Below are 20,116 nucleotides of genomic sequence, written 5' to 3'. Positions count from 1 at the left end.
GAGTGTGGACTTTACCACTCACTGCTCTCCCCAGGGGTGTGTGTGGGGAGAGTGTGGACTTTACCACTCACTGCTCTCCCCAGGGGGGTGTGTGGGGGTAGAGTGTGGACTTTACCACTCACTGCTCTCCCCAGGGGTGTGTGTGGGGGGAGAGTGTGGACTTTACCACTCACTGCTCTCCCCAGGGGTGTGTGTGGGGGGAGAGTGTGGACTTTACCACTCACTGCTCTCCCCAGGGGGGGGTGGGGGGAGATTGTGGAATTTACCACTCACTGCTCTCCCCAGGGGTGTGTGTGGGGGGAGAGTGTGGACTTTACCACTCACTGCTCTCCCCAGGGGGGTGTGTGGGGGGAGAGAGTGTGGACTTTACCACTCACTGCTCTCCCCAGGGGTGTGTGTGGGTCGAGAGTGTGGACTTTACCACTCACTGCTCTCCCCAGGGGTGTGTGTGGGGAGAGTGTGGACTTTACCACTCACTGCTCTCCCCAGGGGTTTGTGGGGGGAGAGAGTGTGGACTTTACCACTCACTGCTCTCCCCAGGGGGGTGGTGTGGGGGGAGAGTGTGGACTTTACCACTCACTGCTCTCACCAGGGGGGGTGTGTGGGGGGAGAGTGTGGACTTTACCACTCACTGCTCTCCCCAGGGGTGTGTGGGGAGAGAGTGTGGACTTTACCACTCACTGCTCTCCCCAGGGGTGTGTGTGGGGGGAGAGTGTGGACTTTACCACTCACTGCTCTCCCCAGGGGGGTGTGTGGGGAGAGTGTGGACTTTACCACTCACTGCTCTCCCCAGGGGTGTGTGGGGGAGAGAGTGTGGACTTTACCACACACTGCTCTCCCCAGGGGGGTGTGTGGGGGGAGAGAGTGTGGACTTTACCACTCACTGCTCTCCCCAGGGGTGTGTGTGGGTCGAGAGTGTGGACTTTACCACTCACTGCTCTCCCCAGGGGTGTGTGTGGGTCGAGAGTGTGGACTTTACCACTCACTGCTCTCCCCAGGGGTGTGTGGGTCGAGAGTGTGGACTTTACCACTCACTGCTCTCCCCAGGGGTGTGTGTGGGTCGAGAGTGTGGACTTTACCACTCACTGCTCTCACCAGGGGGGGTGTGTGTGGGGAGAGTGTGGACTTTACCACTCACTGCTCTCCCCAGGGGTTTGTGGGGGGAGAGAGTGTGGACTTTACCACTCACTGCTCTCCCCAGGGGGGTGGTGTGGGGGGAGAGTGTGGACTTTACCACTCACTGCTCTCACCAGGGGGGGGTGTGTGGGGGGAGAGTGTGGACTTTACCATTCACTGCTCTCCCCAGGGGTGTATGGGGAGAGAGTGTGGACTTTACCACTCACTGCTCTCCCCAGGGGTGTGTGTGGAGAGAGTGTGGACTTTACCACTCACTGCTCTCCCCAGGGGTGTGTGTGGGGAGAGTGTGGACTTTACCACTCACTGCTCTCCCCAGGGGTGTGTGTGGGGAGAGTGTGGACTTTACCACTCACTGCTCTCCCCAGGGGTGTGTGTGGGGAGAGTGTGGACTTTACCACTCACTGCTCTCCCCAGGGGTGTGTGGGGAAAGAGTAGGGACTTTACCACTCACTGTTCTCCCCAGGGGTGTGTGTGGGGGGAGAGTATGGACTTTACCACTCACTGCTCTCCCCAGGGGGGGGGGGTGTGGGGAGAGTGTGGACTTTACCACTCACTGCTCTCCCCAGGGGTGTGTGTGGGGAGAGTGTGGACTTTACCACTCACTGCTCTCCCCAGGGGTGTGTGTGGGGAGAGTATGGACTTTCCCACTCACTGCTCTCCCCAGGGGTGTGTGGGGGGAGAGTGTGGACTTTACCACTCACTGCTCTCCCCAGGGGTGTGTGTGGGGAGAGAGTGTGGACTTTACCACTCACTGCTCTCCCCAGGGGTGTGTGTGGGGAGAGTGTGGACTTTACCACTCACTGCTCTCCCCAGGGGTGTGTGTGGGGAGAGTGTGGACTTTACCACTCACTGCTCTCCCCAGGGGTGTGTGTGGGGAGAGTGTGGACTTTACCACTCACTGCTCTCCCCAGGGGGGGTGAGTGGGGAGAGTGTGGACTTTACCACTCACTGCTCTCCCCAGGGGGGGGGGGGGGTGTGGGGGGAGAGTGTGGACTTTACCACTCACTGCTCTCCCCAGGGGTGTGTGTGGGGAGAGTGTGGACTTTACCACTCACTGCTCACCCCAGGGGTGTGTGGGGAGAGAGTGTGGACTTTACCACTCACTGCTCTCCCCAGGGGGGGTGTGTGGTGGGAGAGTGTGGACTTTACCACTCACTGCTCTCCCCAGGGGGGGGGGTGTGGGGAGAGTGTGGACTTTACCACTCACTGCTCTCCCCAGGGGCGTGTGTGGGGAGAGTGTGGACTTTACCACTCACTGCTCTCCCCAGGGGGGGTGTGTGGGGGGAGAGTGTGGACTTTACCACTCACTGCTCTCCCCAGGGGGGGGGTGTGGGGGGAGAGTATGGACTTCACCACTCACTGCTCTCCCCAGGGGTGTGTGTGGGGAGAGAGTGTGGACTTTACCACTCACTGCTCTCCCCAGGGGTGTGTGTGGGGAGAGTGTGGACTTTACCGCTCACTGCTCTCCCCAGGGGTGTGTGTGGGGAGAGTGTGGACTTTACCACTCACTGCTCTCCCCAGGGGGGGGGTGTGGGGGGAGAGTGTGGACTTTACCACTCACTGCTCTCCCCAGGGGTGTGTGTGGGGGGAGAGTGTGGACTTTACCACTCACTGCTCTCCCCAGGGGTGTGTGTGGGGGGAGAGTGTGGACTTTACCACTCACTGCTCTCCCCAGGGGGGGGTGGGGGGATAGTGTGGACTTTACCACTCACTGCTCTCCCCAGGGGTGTGTGGGGAGAGTGTGGACTTTACCACTCACTGCTCTCCCCAGGGGGGGGTGTGGGTCGAGAGTGTGGACTTTACCACTCACTGCTCTCCCCAGGGGTGTGTGTGGGGAGAGAGTGTGGACTTTACCACTCACTGCACTCCCCAGGGGTGTGTGTGGGGAGAGAGTGTGGACTTTACCACTCACTGCTCTCCCCAGGGGTGTGTGTGGGTCGAGAGTGTGGACTTTACCACTCACTGCTCTCCCCAGGGGGGTGTGTGTGGGGAGAGTGTGGACTTTACCACTCACTGCTCTCCCCAGGGGTTTTGTGGGGGGAGAGAGTGTGGACTTTACCACTCACTGCTCTCCCCAGGGGGGGGGGGTGTGGGGGGAGAGTGTGGACTTTACCACTCACTGCTCTCACCAGGGGGGGTGTGTGGGGGGAGAGTGTGGACTTTACCACTCACTGCTCTCCCCAGGGGTGTGTGGGGAGAGAGTGTGGACTTTACCACTCACTGCTCTCCCCAGGGGTGTGTGTGGAGAGAGTGTGGTCTTTACCACTCACTGCTCTCCCCAGGGGTGTGTGTGGGGAGAGAGTGTTGACTTTACCACTCACTGCTCTCCCCGGGGGGGGGGGGGTGTGGGGGGAGAGTGTGGACTTTACCACTCACTGCTCTCCCCAGGGGGGGTGTGTGGGGGGAGAGTGTGGACTTTACCACTCACTGCTCTCCCCAGGGGGGGGGGTGTGGGGAGAGAGTGTGGACTTTACCACTCACTGCTCTCCCCAGGGGTGTGTGTGGGGAGAGTGTGGACTTTACCACTCACTGCTCTCCCCAGGGTGGGTGTGTGGGGAGAGAGTGTGGACTTTACCACTCACTGCTCTCCCCAGGGGTGTGTGTGGGGGGAGAGTGTGGACTTTACCACTCACTGCTCACCCCAGGGGTGTGTGGGGAGAGAGTGTGGACTTTGCCACTCACTGCTCTCCCCAGGGGGGTGTGTGGGGGGAGAGTGTGGACTTTACCACTCACTGCTCTCCCCAGGGGTGTGTGTGGGGGGAGAGTGTGGACTTTACCACTCACTGCTCTCCCCAGGGGTGTGTGGGGGAGAGTGTGGACTTTACCACTCACTGCTCTCCCCAGGGGGGTGTGTGTGGGGAGAGTGTGGACTTTACCACTCACTGCTCTCCCCAGGGGCGTGTGTGGGGAGAGAGTGTGGACTTTACCACTCACTGCTCTCCCCAGGGGTGTGTGTGGGGAGAGAGTGTGGACTTTACCACTCACTGCTCTCCCCAGGGGTGTGTGTGGGGAGAGTGTGGACTTTACCACTCACTGCTCTCCCCAGGGGTGTGTGTGGGGAGAGTGTGGACTTTACCACTCACTGCTCTCCCCAGGGGGGTGTGTGGGGGTAGAGTGTGGACTTTACCACTCACTGCTCTCCCCAGGGGTGTGTGTGGGGGGAGAGTGTGGACTTTACCACTCACTGCTCTCCCCAGGGGTGTGTGTGGGGGGAGAGTGTGGACTTTACCACTCACTGCTCTCCCCAGGGGGGGGTGGGGGGAGAGTGTGGAATTTACCACTCACTGCTCTCCCCAGGGGTGTGTGTGGGGGGAGAGTGTGGACTTTACCACTCACTGCTCTCTCCAGGGGTGTGTGTGGGTCGAGAGTGTGGACTTTACCACTCACTGCTATCCCCAGGGGTGTGTGGGTCGAGAGTGTGGACTTTACCACTCACTGCTCTCCCCAGGGGTGTGTGTGGGTCGAGAGTGTGGACTTTACCACTCACTGCTCTCACCAGGGGGGGTGTGTGTGGGGAGAGTGTGGACTTTACCACTCACTGCTCTCCCCAGGGGTTTGTGGGGGGAGAGAGTGTGGACTTTACCACTCACTGCTCTCCCCAGGGGGGTGGTGTGGGGGGAGAGTGTGGACTTTACCACTCACTGCTCTCACCAGGGGGGGTGTGTGGGGGGAGAGTGTGGACTTTACCATTCACTGCTCTCCCCAGGGGTGTATGGGGAGAGAGTGTGGACTTTACCACTCACTGCTCTCCCCAGGGGTGTGTGTGGAGAGAGTGTGGACTTTACCACTCACTGCTCTCCCCAGGGGTGTGTGTGGGGAGAGAGTGTGGACTTTACCACTCACTGCTCTCCCCAGGGGTGTGTGTGGGGAGAGAGTGTGGACTTTACCACTCACTGCTCTCCCCAGGGGTGTGTGTGGGGAGAGCGTGTGGACTTTACCACTCACTGCTCTCCCCAGGGGTGTGTGTGGGGAGAGAGTGTGGACTTTACCACTCACTGCTCTCCCCAGGGGTTTGTGGGGGGAGAGAGTGTGGACTTTACCACTCACTGCTCTCCCCAGGGGGTGGTGTGTGGGGGGAGAGTGTGGACCTTACCACTCACTGCTCTCCCCAGGGGGGGGGGTGTGGGGGGAGAGTGTGGACTTTACCACTCACTGCTCTCCCCAGGGGGGGTGTGGGGAGAGAGTGTGGACTTTACCACTCACTGCTCTCCCCAGGGGTGTGTGTGGGGAGAGTGTGGACTTTACCACTCACGGCTCTCCCCAGGGGGGGTGTGTGGGGAGAGAGTGTGGACTTTACCACTCACTGCTCTCCCCAGGGGTGTGTGTGGGTGGAGAGTGTGGACTTTACCACTCACTGCTCTCCCCAGGGGTGTGTGGGGGGAGAGTGTGGACTTTACCACTCACTGCTCACCCCAGGGGTGTGTGGGGAGAGAGTGTGGACTTTACCACTCACTGCTCTCCCCAGGGGGGGTTTCTGTGGGGAGAGTGTGGACTTTACCACTCACTGCTCTCCCCAGGGGTGTGTGTGGGGGAGAGTTTGGACTTTACCACTCACTGCTCTCCCCAGGGGTGTGTGTGGGGAGAGAGTGTGGACTTTACCACTCACTGCTCTCCCCAGGGGTGTGTGTGGGGAAAGAGTATGGACTTTACCACTCACTGCTCTCCACAGGGGTGTGTGTGTGGGGAGAGTGTGGACTTTACCACTCACTGCTCTCCCCAGGGGGGGGTGTGGGGGGAGAGTGTGGACTTTACCACTCACTGCTCACCCCAGGGGTGTGTGGGGAGAGAGTGTGGACTTTACCACTCACTGCTCTCCCCAGGGGGGGTGTCTGTGGGGAAAGTGTGGACTTTACCACTCACTGCTCTCCCCAGGGGTGTGTGTGGGGAGATTGTGGACTTTACCACTCACTGCTCTCCCCAGGGGTGTGTGTGGGGAGAGTGTGGACTTTACCACTCACTGCTCTCCCCAGGGAGGGTGTGTGGGGGGAGAGTGTGGACTTTACCACTCACTGCTCTCCCCAGGGGGGGTGTGTGGTGGGAGAGTGTGGACTTTACCACTCACTGCTCTCCGCAGCGGGGGGGTGTGGGGGGAGAGTGTGGACTTTACCACTCAATGCTCTCCCCAGGGGCGTGTGTGGGGAGAGTGTGGACTTTACCACTCACTGCTGTCCCCAGGGGGGGTGTGTGGGGGGAGAGTGTGGCCTTTACCACTCACTGCTCTCCCCAGGGGGGTGTGTGGGGGGAGAGTGTGGACTTTACCACTCACTGCTCTCCCCAGGGGTGTGTGTGGGGAGAGTGTGGACTTTACCACTCACTGCTCTCCCCAGGGGTGTGTGTGGGGGGAGAGTGTGGACTTTACCACTCACTGCTCTCCCCAGGGGCGTGTGTGGGGAGAGAGTGTGGACTTTACCACTCACTGCTCTCCCCAGGGGGGGTGTGGGGAGAGAGTGTGGACTTTACCACTCACTGCTCTCCCCAGGGGTGTGTGTGGGGAGAGTGTGGACTTTACCACTCACTGCTCTCCCCAGGGGTGTGTGTGGGGAGAGAGTGTGGACTTTACCACTCACTGCTCTCCCCAGGGGTGTGTGTGGGGAGAGTGTGGACTTTACCACTCACTGCTCTCCCCAGGGGGGGTGTGGGGAGAGAGTGTGGACTTTACCACTCACTGCTCTCCCCAGGGGTGTGTGTGGGGAGAGTGTGGACTTTACCACTCACTGCTCTCCCCAGGGGGGTGTGTGGGTGAGAGTGTGGTCTTTACCACTCACTGCTCTCCCCAGGGGGGTGTGTGGGGGGAGAGTGTGGACTTTACCACTCACTGCTCTCCCCAGGGGTGTGTGTGGGGGGAGAGTGTGGACTTTACCACTCACTGCTCTCCCCAGGGGGGGGTGGGGGGAGAGTGTGGACTTTACCACTCACTGCTCTCCCCAGGGGTGTGTGGGTCGAGAGTGTGGACTTTACCACTCACTGCTCTCCCCAGGGGTGTGTGGGGAGAGAGTGTGGACTTTACCACTCACTGCTCTCCCCAGGGGTGTGTGTGGGGAGAGAGTGTGGACTTTACCACTCACTGCTCTCCCCAGGGGTGTGTGTGGGTCGAGAGTGTGGACTTTACCACTCACTGCTCTCCCCAGGGGTTTGTGGGGGGAGAGAGTGTGGACTTTACCACATACTGCTCTCCCCAGGGGGGGTGTGTGGGGGGAGAGTGTGGACTTTACCACTCACTGCTCTCACCAGGGGGGGGGTGTGGGGGGAGAGTGTGGACTTTACCACTCACTGCTCTCCCCAGGGGTGTGTGGGGAGAGAGTGTGGATTTTATCACTCACTGCTCTCCCCAGGGGTGTGTGTGGAGAGAGTGTGGACTTTACCACTCACTGCTCTCCCCAGGGGGGTGTGTGGGGGGAGAGTGTGGACTTTACCACTCACTGCTCTCCCCAGGGGGGGGTGGGGGGAGAGTGTGGACTTTACCACTCACTGCTCTCCCCAGGGGTGTGTGGGTCGAGAGTGTGGACTTTACCACTCACTGCTCTCCCCAGGGGTGTGTGGGTCGAGAGTGTGGACTTTACCACTCACTGCTCTCCCCAGGGGTGTGTGGGGAGAGAGTGTGGACTTTACCACTCACTGCTCTCCCCAGGGGTGTGTGTGGGGAGAGAGTGTGGACTTTACCACTCACTGCTCTCCCCAGGGGTGTGTGTGGGTCGAGAGTGTGGACTTTACCACTCACTGCTCTCCCCAGGGGTTTGTGGGGGGAGAGAGTGTGGACTTTACCACTCACTGCTCTCCCCAGGGGGGTGTGTGGGGGGAGAGTGTGGACTTTACCACTCACTGCTCTCCCCAGTGGGGGGTGGGGGAGAGTGTGGACTTTACCACTCACTGCTCTCCCCAGGGGTGTGTGGGTCGAGAGTGTGGACTTTACCACTCACTGCTCTCCCCAGGGGTGTGTGGGTCGAGAGTGTGGACTTTACCACTCACTGCTCTCCCCAGGGGTGTGTGGGGAGAGAGTGTGGACTTTACCACTCACTGCTCTCCCCAGGGGTGTGTGTGGGGAGAGAGTGTGGACTTTACCACTCACTGCTCTCCCCAGGGGTGTGTGTGGGTCGAGAGTGTGGACTTTACCACTCACTGCTCTCCCCAGGGGTTTGTGGGGGGAGAGAGTGTGGACTTTACCACTCACTGCTCTCCCCAGGGGGGTGTGTGGGGGGAGAGTGTGGACTTTACCACTCACTGCTCTCACCAGGGGGGGTGTGTGGGGGGAGAGTGTGGACTTTACCACTCACTGCTCTCCCCAGGGGTGTGTGGGGAGAGAGTGTGGACTTTATCACTCACTGCTCTCCCCAGGGGTGTGTGTGGAGAGAGTGTGGACTTTACCACTCACTGCTCTCCCCAGGGGGGTGTGTGGGGAGAGAGTGTGGACTTTACCATTCACTGCTCTCCCCAGGGGTGTGTGTGGGGGGAGAGTGTGGACTTTACCACTCACTGCTCTCCCCAGGGGTGTGTGTGGGGAGAGAGTGTGGACTTTACCACTCACTGCTCTCCCCAGGGGTGTGTGTGGGGAGAGTATGGACTTTACCACTCACTGCTCTCCCCAGGGGTGTGTGTGGGGAGAGAGTGTGGACTTTACCACTCACTGCTCTCCCCAGGGGTGTGTGTGGGGGGAGAGTGTGGACTTTACCACTCACTGCTCTCCCCAGGGGGGGTGTGTGGGGGGAGAGTGTGGACTTTACCACTCACTGCTCTCACCAGGGGGGGGGTGTGGGGGGAGAGTGTGGACTTTACCACTCACTGCTCTCCCCAGGGGTGTGTGGGGAGAGAGTGTGGATTTTATCACTCACTGCTCTCCCCAGGGGTGTGTGTGGAGAGAGTGTGGACTTTACCACTCACTGCTCTCCCCAGGGGGGTGTGTGGGGGGAGAGTGTGGACTTTACCACTCACTGCTCTCCCCAGGGGTGTGTGTGGGGGGAGAGTGTGGACTTTACCACTCACTGCTCTCCCCAGGTGGGGGTGGGGGGAGAGTGTGGACTTTACCACTCACTGCTCTCCCCAGGGGTGTGTGGGTCGAGAGTGTGGACTTTACCACTCACTGCTCTCCCCAGGGGTGTGTGGGTCGAGAGTGTGGACTTTACCACTCACTGCTCTCCCCAGGGGTGTGTGGGGAGAGAGTGTGGACTTTACCACTCACTGCTCTCCCCAGGGGGGGTGTGTGGGGGGAGAGTGTGGACTTTACCACTCACTGCTCTCACCAGGGGGGGTGTGTGGGGGGAGAGTGTGGACTTTACCACTCACTGCTCTCCCCAGGGGTGTGTGGGGAGAGAGTGTGGACTTTATCACTCACTGCTCTCCCCAGGGGTGTGTGTGGAGAGAGTGTGGACTTTACCACTCACTGCTCTCCCCAGGGGTGTGTGTGGGGAGAGAGTGTGGACTTTACCACTCACTGCTCTGCCCAGGGGGGGTGTGTGGGGGGAGAGTGTGGACTTTACCACTCACTGCTCTCCCCAGGGGGGGTGTGTGGGGGGAGAGTGTGGACTTTACCACTCACTGCTCTCCCCAGGGGGGTGTGTGGGGAGAGAGTGTGGACTTTACCATTCACTGCTCTCCCCAGGGGTGTGTGTGGGGGGAGAGTGTGGACTTTACCACTCACTGCTCTCCCCAGGGGTGTGTGTGGGGAGAGAGTGTGGACTTTACCACTCACTGCTCTCCCCAGGGGTGTGTGTGGGGAGAGTATGGACTTTACCACTCACTGCTCTCCCCAGGGGGGGTGTGGGGGGGGAGAGTGTGGACTTTACCACTCACTGCTCTCCCCAGGGGGGGGGGTGTGGGGGGAGAGTGTGGACTTTACCACTCACTGCTCTCCCCAGGGGTGTGTGTGGGGAGAGAGTGTGGACTTTACCACTCACTGCTCTCCCCAGGGGTGTGTGTGGGGGGAGAGTGTGGACTTTACCACTCACTGCTCTCCCCAGGGGGGTGTGTGGGGAGAGAGTGTGGACTTTACCACTCACTGCTCTCCCCAGGGGGGTGTGTGGGGAGGGAGTGTGGACTTTACCACTCACTGCTCTCCCCAGGGGGGGGGGGTGTGGGGAGAGAGTGTGGACTTTACCACTCACTGCTCTCCCCAGGGGGGTGTGTGGGTCGAGAGTGTGGACTTTACCACTCACTGCTCTCCCCAGGGGTGTGTGGGGGGAGAGTGTGGACTTTACCACTGACTGCTCTCCCCAGGGGTGTGTGGGGAGAGAGTGTGGACTTTACCACTCACTGCTCTCCCCAGGGGTGTGTGGGAAGAGAGTGTGGACTTTACCACTCACTGCTCTCCCCAGGGGTGTGTGTGGGTCGAGAGTGTGGACTTTACCACTCACTGCTCTCCCCAGGGGTGTGTGGGGGGAGAGTGTGGACTTTACCACTCACTGCTCTCCCCAGGGGGGTGTGTGGGTCGAGAGTGTGGACTTTACCACTCACTGCTCTCCCCAGGGGGGGTGTGTGGGGGGAGAGTGTGGACTTTACCACTCACTGCTCTCCCCAGGGGGGTGTGGGTCGAGAGTGTGGACTTTACCACTCATGTGACATGCGTTGGATGCCATCTTTGTAAAGGAGTTAACGCTGGAATCATGTAAAGTCGGGAGAAAATGGCTTTAATCAGTGTGCGACACTGATTTAAAGTGATAGACACCATTTTGGGGCTTAACGCTCAACTCAACGCACAGTCTTAACCCCGACCATCTGAACATGTCCAGGAGCACCTGGAGGGCCCCCCACCAGCGCTATTTAAAGGGACCATGCAGGATTTACAGGTTAGTGGCTGGATTATTGCTTCTGGCTGCGGAGACATTTGTAACTGTTTTTGGAGGTCTCCTGGACTTCAATACTGGGACACGGGGACATAGCCTAACATTTAGAGCCAGGACGTACAGGAGTGAAGTTCAGAAATGCTTTTGCACGCAAAGGGTGGGAGACGTTTGGAACGTTCTTCTACAGACGGCAGTTGATGCTAGCTCACTTGTGAATGTTAAACCTGAGATTGATAGATTTCCGTGAGCCAAGGGTATTAAGGGATATGGGGCTAAGGTGGGTCTATGGAGTTAGGTCACAGGTCCACCATGATCACATTGAATGGTGGAACAGGCTCGAGGGACTAAATGCCACTGCCACTTGCTGATATGCACCACATTCTCCTGCAAGAAAGCGCGACGTGTGTCTGGGTGATGTGCCTATCATGGTTGAATAGCTGCCAGTGTGTGTGGCCTGTGAGTTGTGGGTGGGTGGCTTGCAACAGTGGCAATGTGTAAGGGTGAGAGGAAGCATCTGATTGGAAGAGTTGAGTGCTGATGGAAAGAGTTTATTGGTATGTGGGTGATGGGGGTGTAGTGTGTGGTGCAGTTGGTGGGAGACTCCACTTGACAGTTGACCTCACTCACCTTGACCACTCATGTCAAAGCATTGAACTTCTTCCTGCACTGCATCCATGTTCATGATGCTGTGGGCCTGGCATTGACTTCGTCCCCCGCTGCCTCCCACTGCCTTTTGGATATATATCTGGAGGGCCTCTTGCACCCGCCCCCCCCGAACCCTGCGGATATAGGATGTCCCTCCTTCTGTCCACCTCTTGCACCAAGGCCTCTAGTGCATCATCAGAGAACCTTGGTGCATGCACTCTCACAGGCCTGGTACCAACTCAGATCGGCAGATTGGTGAGGTCTGGTTTGCAGATTGGAGGGTGTGGGATTTAGTAGTGTGCAACCTTTATTCAATGTTTTAACATAACTCATCAGTGTGTAAACATAGGGATGGGACCTGCATCTGTGTTTTACGTGTGCGATGTCTGATCTCTGTTCAGACTCCGTGCAGACAGTAGACTGTTATTTTCAGCAAATAACAGGTACCAGCTACCTTTAAGAAATTTCTAAGAAACATCCTCCCTTTAAGGGATTGAGCTCCCCTGGTGGTGGAAAGTGCGAATTGCATTGATTCCACCTGCAAGGCCTGGAATGGAATCCTGATTGCAGGTCAGTCCTCTGGTGGGCTGAAACTTGTGACCTGCCTGTGCAGGAGTCATCGGGCGGGGGTAATAGCACATCACGCTACCAACGCCCGAAAACGGCCCCTATCCAATTTTTCCCCCATGAACTTTGAGACACGCTCTGAAATGAGTTGATAAATAGCCTCAAGTTATAAAGGTTTCAGTGATTGCAGAATACACAGTGTCTGGTGGAGAGAGAATCAGACACCGTATGATACAAAACTGACTCTGCTCTGAGAAAGTCTTCAGATCCTCTCATGATTTAATGATTTGAACACTTGCAATGAAGGGATATTTCACCACATTCTTCAACTGCTCTCTGAATTTCGTTTGGGTCACGGCATAAATAAAAGTGTTTGTGCAGCAACTCAGGAGCTGGAGCATGTATCCCAGTTCTAGTATCAACTGAGATAGAAATACAGACTCAAACCCCAAATAAAACATTCGGTTCCATATAGAATACACTAATAACAATGCCCATAACAGTATGAAATTCCCCGAGATAAGAAACAGTAAAATGATGGATTTCCTTCTGCTCTCCATCTCTGGGTCTCTGGGACTCTCCCCACTGCTGTGACCCCGGAGTCTCCTGCGGGCTCTGCTGGCCACTAAAATGAATCTGACGGTGAAAGCATTGAGCAACAGAATCAGAACAAATGGGACCCCCGGGGTGAGGATATACTGCAGGAGTTCGATCACTCCCCACACACGTGATTCCAGAACACTGATTGTTACCAAACAAAACCAGGGCGTATTGTGAAGTTGATACCCACCCGTGAGCATAAAGTACCAGGAAATGTTCTTCAAACAGCTCAGCAAAATCACTGTTCCCAGAACCACAGCCGCCGTTCTCTCGGTGCAATATTTAGTTTTCAGCTTCTCACAACAAATGGCCACAAATCGATCAAAGGTGAAAGTGACGGTGAACCAGACAGAACAGTCTGTGGCTGCGAAAAGCAGGACGGCGTGGATATTACACAAGGGGATGGAGTACAGGAAACGAAAGTGACTCGCATAAGCAATCGGAATCTGTCTGAGTATCAGATCGAAGATAATGACCATTAAATCCCCCGCTGCCATCGCCACCAGGTAGCGAGTGACACATTTGGAGAGACCGCACTTTCCCCGAGACAGGGTCACAATCGCCAGTAAGTTAACTGTAAGAAAGGGAAACAAACAGGGGAATTATACATCAGGCAGGGACACTGTGTAAATATTAGCACAGTCTCTGGAGCCCCTATAAGTATCAATACCGTCTCTGGATATTCTGTAAATATTAGTAACGCCTCTGGATCCCCTGTAAATATTAATACTGTGTCTGGATCCTCTGTAAATATTAATACCATCTCTGGAGCCCCTGTAAATATTAATACCGCCTCTGGATCCTCTGCAAATATTAATACCATCTCTGGATCCCCTGTAAATATTAATACCTCCTCTGGAGCCCCTGTAAATATTAATACCGCCTCTGGATCCTCTGCAAATATTAATACCATCTCTGGAGCCCCTGTAAATATTAATACTGCCTCTGGATCCTCTGTAAATATTAATACCATCTCTGGAGCCCCTGTAAATATTAATACCATCTCTGGATCCTCTGTAAATATTAATACCATCTCTGGATCCTCTGTAAATATTAATACCATCTCTGGATCCTCTGTAAATATTAATACCATCTCTGGAGCCCCTGTAAATATTAATACCATCTCTGGATCCTCTGTAAATATTAATACCATCTCTGGATCCTCTGTAAATATTAATACCATCTCTGGAGCCCCTGTAAATATTAATACCATCTGTGGAGCCCCTGTAATTATTAATACCATCTCTGGAGCCCCTGTAAATATTAATACCATCTCTGGAGCCCCTGTAACTATTGGTAAATTCTCTGGATAACCTATAAATATTAATACCATCTCTGGATCCTTCGGTAAACATTATTACAGTCTCTGGTTCACCCTGCGAATATTAGCACTGTATCTGTATCCCATGTAAATATTAGTACTGTCTCTGGAGATCCTGTAAATATTAGTCCTGTCCCTTGATCCCCTGTAAATATTAGTAGTGTACGGGATGCTCTGTAGGTATTATTACCTTCCCTTGATCCCTTGTAAATATTAGTACCTTCTCTACATCCTCTGTAATCATTAATAACGTGTCTACATCCCATCTAAATATTAGTGACGTCTCTGGATCCTCTGAAAATATTATTACCATTTCTGGATCCTTCTTTAAATAGTAGTAGTGTCTCTGGATACAGTGTAAACATTAGTACCATCTGTGGATTCCCTGTAAATCTTAGTACAGTCTCTGGATCACCTGTAAATGTTAGTACCAAATCTGGATTCACTGTAAATAATAGGACTGCATCTGTATCTGTCTCTGGATCACCAGTGAATACTAGTACCATCTCTGGATCCCCAGTAAATTTTAGCACCATCTCCGGATCCCATGTAAATATTACTCCTGCCAGTGGATCCCCCTGTGATTTTTGTTACCATTTCTTTCTCGTCTGTGAATATTAGTAACTTCTCTGGATTCCTGTAAATATTAGTACTGTCTCTGGATAGCCTGTAAATATTAGCACTGTTTCTGGATCTTCTGTAAAAATTATTACCGTCTCTGTATCACTCTGTAAATATGAGTACCAACTCTAGAACTGCTATAAATATTGGATCCCCAGTATATATTAGTACTGTGCCTGGATCCGCTGTAAGTATTATTACTGCATATGGATCCTGCAATGAATATTAGTACCATCTCTGGATCAACTGTAAATATTAGTGCTGTCTCCAGATCCCATTGTAAATATTAGTACTGTCTCTGGATCCCCTGTAAAAATTAGTATCATCTCTGGATCCCCTGTAAATATTATTATTTTCACTGGGTCCCCTGTAAAAATTAGAATCATCTCTGGATCCCCTGTAGAATCAAAGAAAGGTTACAGCACGGAAGGAGGCCATTCAGCCCATCGAGTGCACACCGGCTCTATGCAAGAACAATCCAGCTAGTTCCATCCCCTGCCCTATCCCCGTAGTCCTTCAATTTCTTTTCCTTTCAAGTACTTATCCAGTTCCCTTTTGAAAGCCACAATTGAAACTGCCTCGGGCAGTGCATTCCAGATCCTAACCACTCGCTGTGTAAAGAAGTTTTTCCTCATGTCACCTTTGGTTCTTTTGCCAATCACCGTAAATCTATCTCCTCTGGTTCTTGACCCTTCCGCCAATGGGAACAGTTTCTCTCTAACTACTCTGTTCATGATTTTGAATACCTCTATCAAATCTCCTCGCAACCTTCTCTCTTCCAAGGAGAACAACCCCAGCTTCTCCAGTCGATCCACGTAACTAAAGTCACTCATCCCTGAAATCATTCTGGTAAATCTCTTCTGCACCCTCTCTAAGGCCTTCACATCCTTCCTAAAGTGCGGTGTCCAGAACTGGACACAATACTCCAGTTGTGGCCGAACCAGTGTTTTATAAAGGTTCATCATGACTTCCATACTTTTGTACTCTATGCCTCTATTTATAAAGCCCAGGATCCCGTATGCTTTTTTAACCGCTTTCTCAACCTGCCCTGCCATCTTCAACGATTTATGCACATATACCCCCAGACCTCTCTGTTCCTGTGCCCCTTTTAGAGTTGTGCCCTCTAGTTTATATTGCCTCTCCTCATTCTTCCTGCCAAAGTGTATCACTTTGCATTTTTCTGCGTTAAATTTCATCTGCCATGTGTCCACCCATGCCACCAGCCTGTCTATGTCCTCTTGAAGTCTATCACTATCCTCCTCACTGTTTACTACCCTTCCAAGTTTTGTGTCATCTGCAAATTTTGAAATTGTGCCCTGTACACCCAAGTCCAAGTCATTAATACATATCAAGAAAAGCAGTGGTCCCAGCACCGACCCCTGGGGAACATCACTGTACACCTCCCTCCAGTCCAAAAAACAACCGTTCACCACTACTCTCTGTTTCCTGCCTCTTACCCAATTCTGTATCCATCTTGCGACTGCCCCCTTTATTCCATGGGCCGCAATCTTTATGATAAGCTTACCGTGCGGCACTTTATCAAACGTCTTTTGAAAGTCTATATACACCACATCAACTGTATTGCCCTCTTCTACCCTCTCTGTTACCTCATCAAAAAACTCTATCAGGTTAGTTAAACACGATTTGCCTTTAACAAATCCATGCTGGCTTTCCATAATCAATCCACACTCATCCAAGTGGCTGTTAATCCTGTCCTGGATTATCGTTTCTAAAAGTTTCCCCACAACTGAGGTTAAACTGACTGGTCTATAGTTGCTGGGTTTATCCTTACACACTTTTTTGAACAAGGGTGTAATATTTGCAATTCTCCAATCCTCTGGCACCACCCCCGTATCTAAGGATGTTTGGAAGATTATGGCCAGTACCTCCGCAATTTCCACCCTTACTCCCCTCAGCAACCTAGGATGCATCCCATCCGGACTGGGTGACTTATCTACTTTAAGTACAGCTAGCCTTTCAAGTACCTCTTCTTTATCAATATTAGGACCATCTCTGGATCTCCTGTAAATATTAGTAGCATCTCTGGATCCCCTGTAAATATTAGTACTGTCTCTGGATCCCCTGTAAATATTGGTACCCTCTCTGGATCCCCTGTAAATATTAGTAATGCATCTGGATCCTGTGCACCATTATTAGCAATATTAGCACCATCTCTGGACCCCCTATAAATTTCAGTACCATCTCTTGATTCCCTGTAAACATTAACACCATCTCCGGATCCCACTGTGAATATTAGTACCATTTTTGTTTCATGTTAGTATCATATCTGGATTCCCTGTAAATATTAGCACCGTCTCTGAATCCCCTGTAAAGATTAATACCATCTCTGGGTTTCCTGCAAATACTAGTAATGTCTTTGCATTCCTCAGTAAATATTATTACTGTCTCTGCATTCCACTCTGAATGATACTAACATTTTTTTGTCCCCTGTAAGAATTAGTACTGTCTCTGTTTCCCCTGTAAATATTAGTAGAGTCTCTAGATAACCTATAAATATTATTACCGTCTCTCGACCCACTGTAAATATTAGCAGTGTCTCCAGATCCCTTGTAAATATTAGTATCTTCTCCACAGCCCCTGTAAATAGTAATAACGTCTCTACACCCCTGTAAATATTAGTAGATTCTCTAAATCCACTGTAAATATTATCACGATTTACAGTGGATTGAGAGAATCTGTATATACTTGTACCGTCCTGTAAATATTTGTACCGTCTCTGAACCACATATAAATATGAGTACCATCACTGGAGCCCCTGCAAATATTAGTAGCATCTCTGGACCACATGTAATTATTATGAGCTCTCGAGATCCCTCTGAATATTAGTACCATCCCTGGGTCCCCTGTAACTACTAGTACAGTCTCTGGATCCACTATAAACGTTCTACTGACCCTGGATCCCCTGTAATATTAGTACCGTTCCTGGATCCCATGTAGTTATTAGTAGCTTCCCTACATCACCTGTAAATATTAATTATGTCTATACCTCCCCTGTAAATATTAGTACCATCTCTGGACCACCTTTAAACATTAGTACGGTTTCTGGATCCCTCTGTAAATATTATTACCATCTCAATATCAATGTGTGAATAATAGTACAATCCCTGGATCCCCTGTAAATACCAATGCATTTTCTACATCTCCTGTAAATATTAATTCCATCGCTGGATCCTGTGTAAATATTTGTACCATCTCTACATCCGCGATATTTATTTGTAACGTCTCTACTTCACCTGTAACTATCAGTTCCATCTCCAGATCCCTTGTAAATATTCGTACCCTCACTGGATGGCCTGTCAATATTGGAACAATCTCTGGATCCCCTGAAAATATTTGTACCTTCTCGACATCCCCTGTACATATTAATAATGTCTCTACATCCACTGTAAATATTAGTAACGTCTCTGTATCCCCTGTCAGTATTAGTACCGCCTCTGGATCCCCAGTAAATATTAGTACTGTCTCTGGATCCCCAGTAAATATTAGTACTGTCTCTGGATCCCCAGTAAATATTAGTACTGTCTCTGGATACCCAGTAAATATTAGTACTGTCTCTGGATACCCAGTATGTATTATTTCCATCTCTTTATCCTCTGTTATTATTAATACCATTTCTGGATCCCCTGTAAATATTAGCACCGTCTCTGGATCCCCAGTACATTCGCACCGTCTATGGATCCTTTGTAGTTATTAGTAGTGTCTCTGGATCTCTCTGTAAATATTAGCACTGTCTCTCGATCCCCTGCAATTGTTCATAGCTTCCCTTTGTAAATATTAGCACCATCTCTGCACCCCCTGTATATTAACACCGCCTCTGGATCCCCTGAACATTAGCACCGTTTCAGTATCCCCTGTATATTAGTACCATCTCTGAATCTGCTGTATATTATCACTGTCTCTGGACCCCTTGTATATTAGTACCATTACTGGATCCCTTGTATATTAGTGCCATGCCTGGACCCCATTCAAATACTGACACACCCCAAGGACCCTGTGAAACATGCATACATTCAGAATCCCTGAAATACAGCCTCACTCTCAGGGATCCATTGTGAATTAAATCTCACACCCAGAAAATCCCCTTAAATATATCTCCCATCCCTGTTCCACCCATCAATATATCTCCCTTCCCGAGTGCCCCCTTTAATTTTTGAGCTGGTTATAAAAACTTACCATCAAATCGTACAGCAGCAAATGCAGGGCAGGGGACAAAAATAACAGTGATACAGTGAAACCTGGTTTATAGAATTAATAACTGGATATAGTGAATTACCTGGAACAACAATGGCAGTGAGTATGGGACAGGGGAAAAAAGAACAGTAATGCAGTGAAACATGGTTCATAGAATTAACAGCTGGATATCGAGACTTACCAGTGACATCGACAGCAGCGAGTGTTGGTCAGTAAATGACTAGAAGAGCAATACAGTAAGATATGGTTTATATAATTAACAGCTGGATATGGAGACTTGTCATCAAATCGAACTGCAGCGAGTGTGGGACAGGGTACTACAAGAACAGTCATAAGTGAATCATTGGTTATAGGATTAATAGCTGGATATCGAGACTTACCAGAGACACCAACAGCAGCGAGGGGAGGATAGTAAATTACTTGTAGACCAAGAATCACATAAAGTGCCCGCTCCTCGAATGCCAGTGAATCATAGAGTAGATACACAAATTGAAAAGTCCATAATGGGCTGTTCCAATCTATTGTTCCCAGATTCCGATCCATTGTTGAAATATTCCAATCTGTTGTTCCCGGATTCCGATCCATTGTTGAAATATTCCAATCTGTTGTTCCCGGATTCCGATCCATTGTTGAAATATTCCAATCTATTGTTCTCAGATTCTGATCTATTCTTTCCCTCTCTGTGGCGTCGCTGATCCCTGTTAGTGCCGGGGGTGATGCTCCCACTGACACTATGGGATAACACGTTGAAAGAAGTCGCTTATTAATAGCAGAGAGAAACACTCCAGTGACACAATTAGGGCCCACGGAGACTGACATTAATTACACTCACTGAACAAACAGATTCAGTTAAACCAAACAATGTTTATAACATAACATATATTTAACCAAATATTACAAGGATAGAAAGCCCAAAGCCCAGTATACTATTTTAATGAATGTTTGGAAGAACAGAAACTATGAGACCCACAGTCTGGCAGCACTGATGTGAGGAGAGAGCAGGTTCATTTACATATTGAGCCCCACACAGAGCAGGAAAGGCCCAGGCTCGATCCTCGGCCTGTGCTGTGTTATTCAGGAATGAGGTGGGCCAAGTGGAGCAAGTGTCAGTGGGGGAGCATTTAGGGAGCAGCGATCATAGTATCATAAGGTTTAGAATAGCTATGGAAAAGGACACGGACCACTCTGAAGTAAAAATACTCAATTGGAGGAGGGCCAATTTCAGTGGAATGAGAACAGA

The 20,116-nt window shown here is 52.1% G+C and overlaps 1 protein-coding gene across 1 annotated transcript; it reads right to left on the bottom strand.

Annotated features, from left to right (window-relative positions):
- Positions 1 to 12,394: 12,394 nt before the first annotated feature.
- LOC137332850 (probable G-protein coupled receptor 139) lies at positions 12,395 to 19,539 on the bottom strand. The gene is made up of 2 exons (XM_067996807.1): positions 19,257 to 19,539; positions 12,395 to 13,296 (listed from the first exon to the last, which is right to left on the bottom strand). The coding sequence occupies exons 1-2, from the start codon at positions 19,501 to 19,503 to the stop codon at positions 12,395 to 12,397; spliced, it is 1,149 nt and encodes a 382-aa protein (XP_067852908.1). The 5' UTR covers positions 19,504 to 19,539.
- Positions 19,540 to 20,116: the final 577 nt, after the last annotated feature.

This window comes from Heptranchias perlo, chromosome 2 (genome assembly GCF_035084215.1).
Source record: "Heptranchias perlo isolate sHepPer1 chromosome 2, sHepPer1.hap1, whole genome shotgun sequence".
NCBI lineage: Eukaryota > Metazoa > Chordata > Chondrichthyes > Hexanchiformes > Hexanchidae > Heptranchias > Heptranchias perlo.
The sequence above is the reverse complement of the archived record's forward strand: the minus strand, read 5'-3'. Positions and strand labels throughout refer to the sequence as shown.

Coding starts and splice junctions, on each gene's coding strand:
- LOC137332850 (XM_067996807.1), bottom strand. CDS start 19,503: ATGGATCGGAATCCGGGAACAACAGATTGGAATATTTCAACAATGGAT. Junction 13,297..19,256: donor CGCTGCTGTTGGTGTCTCTG/GTAAGTCTCGAT, acceptor CCTTTCTTACAG/TTAACTTACTGGCGATTGTG.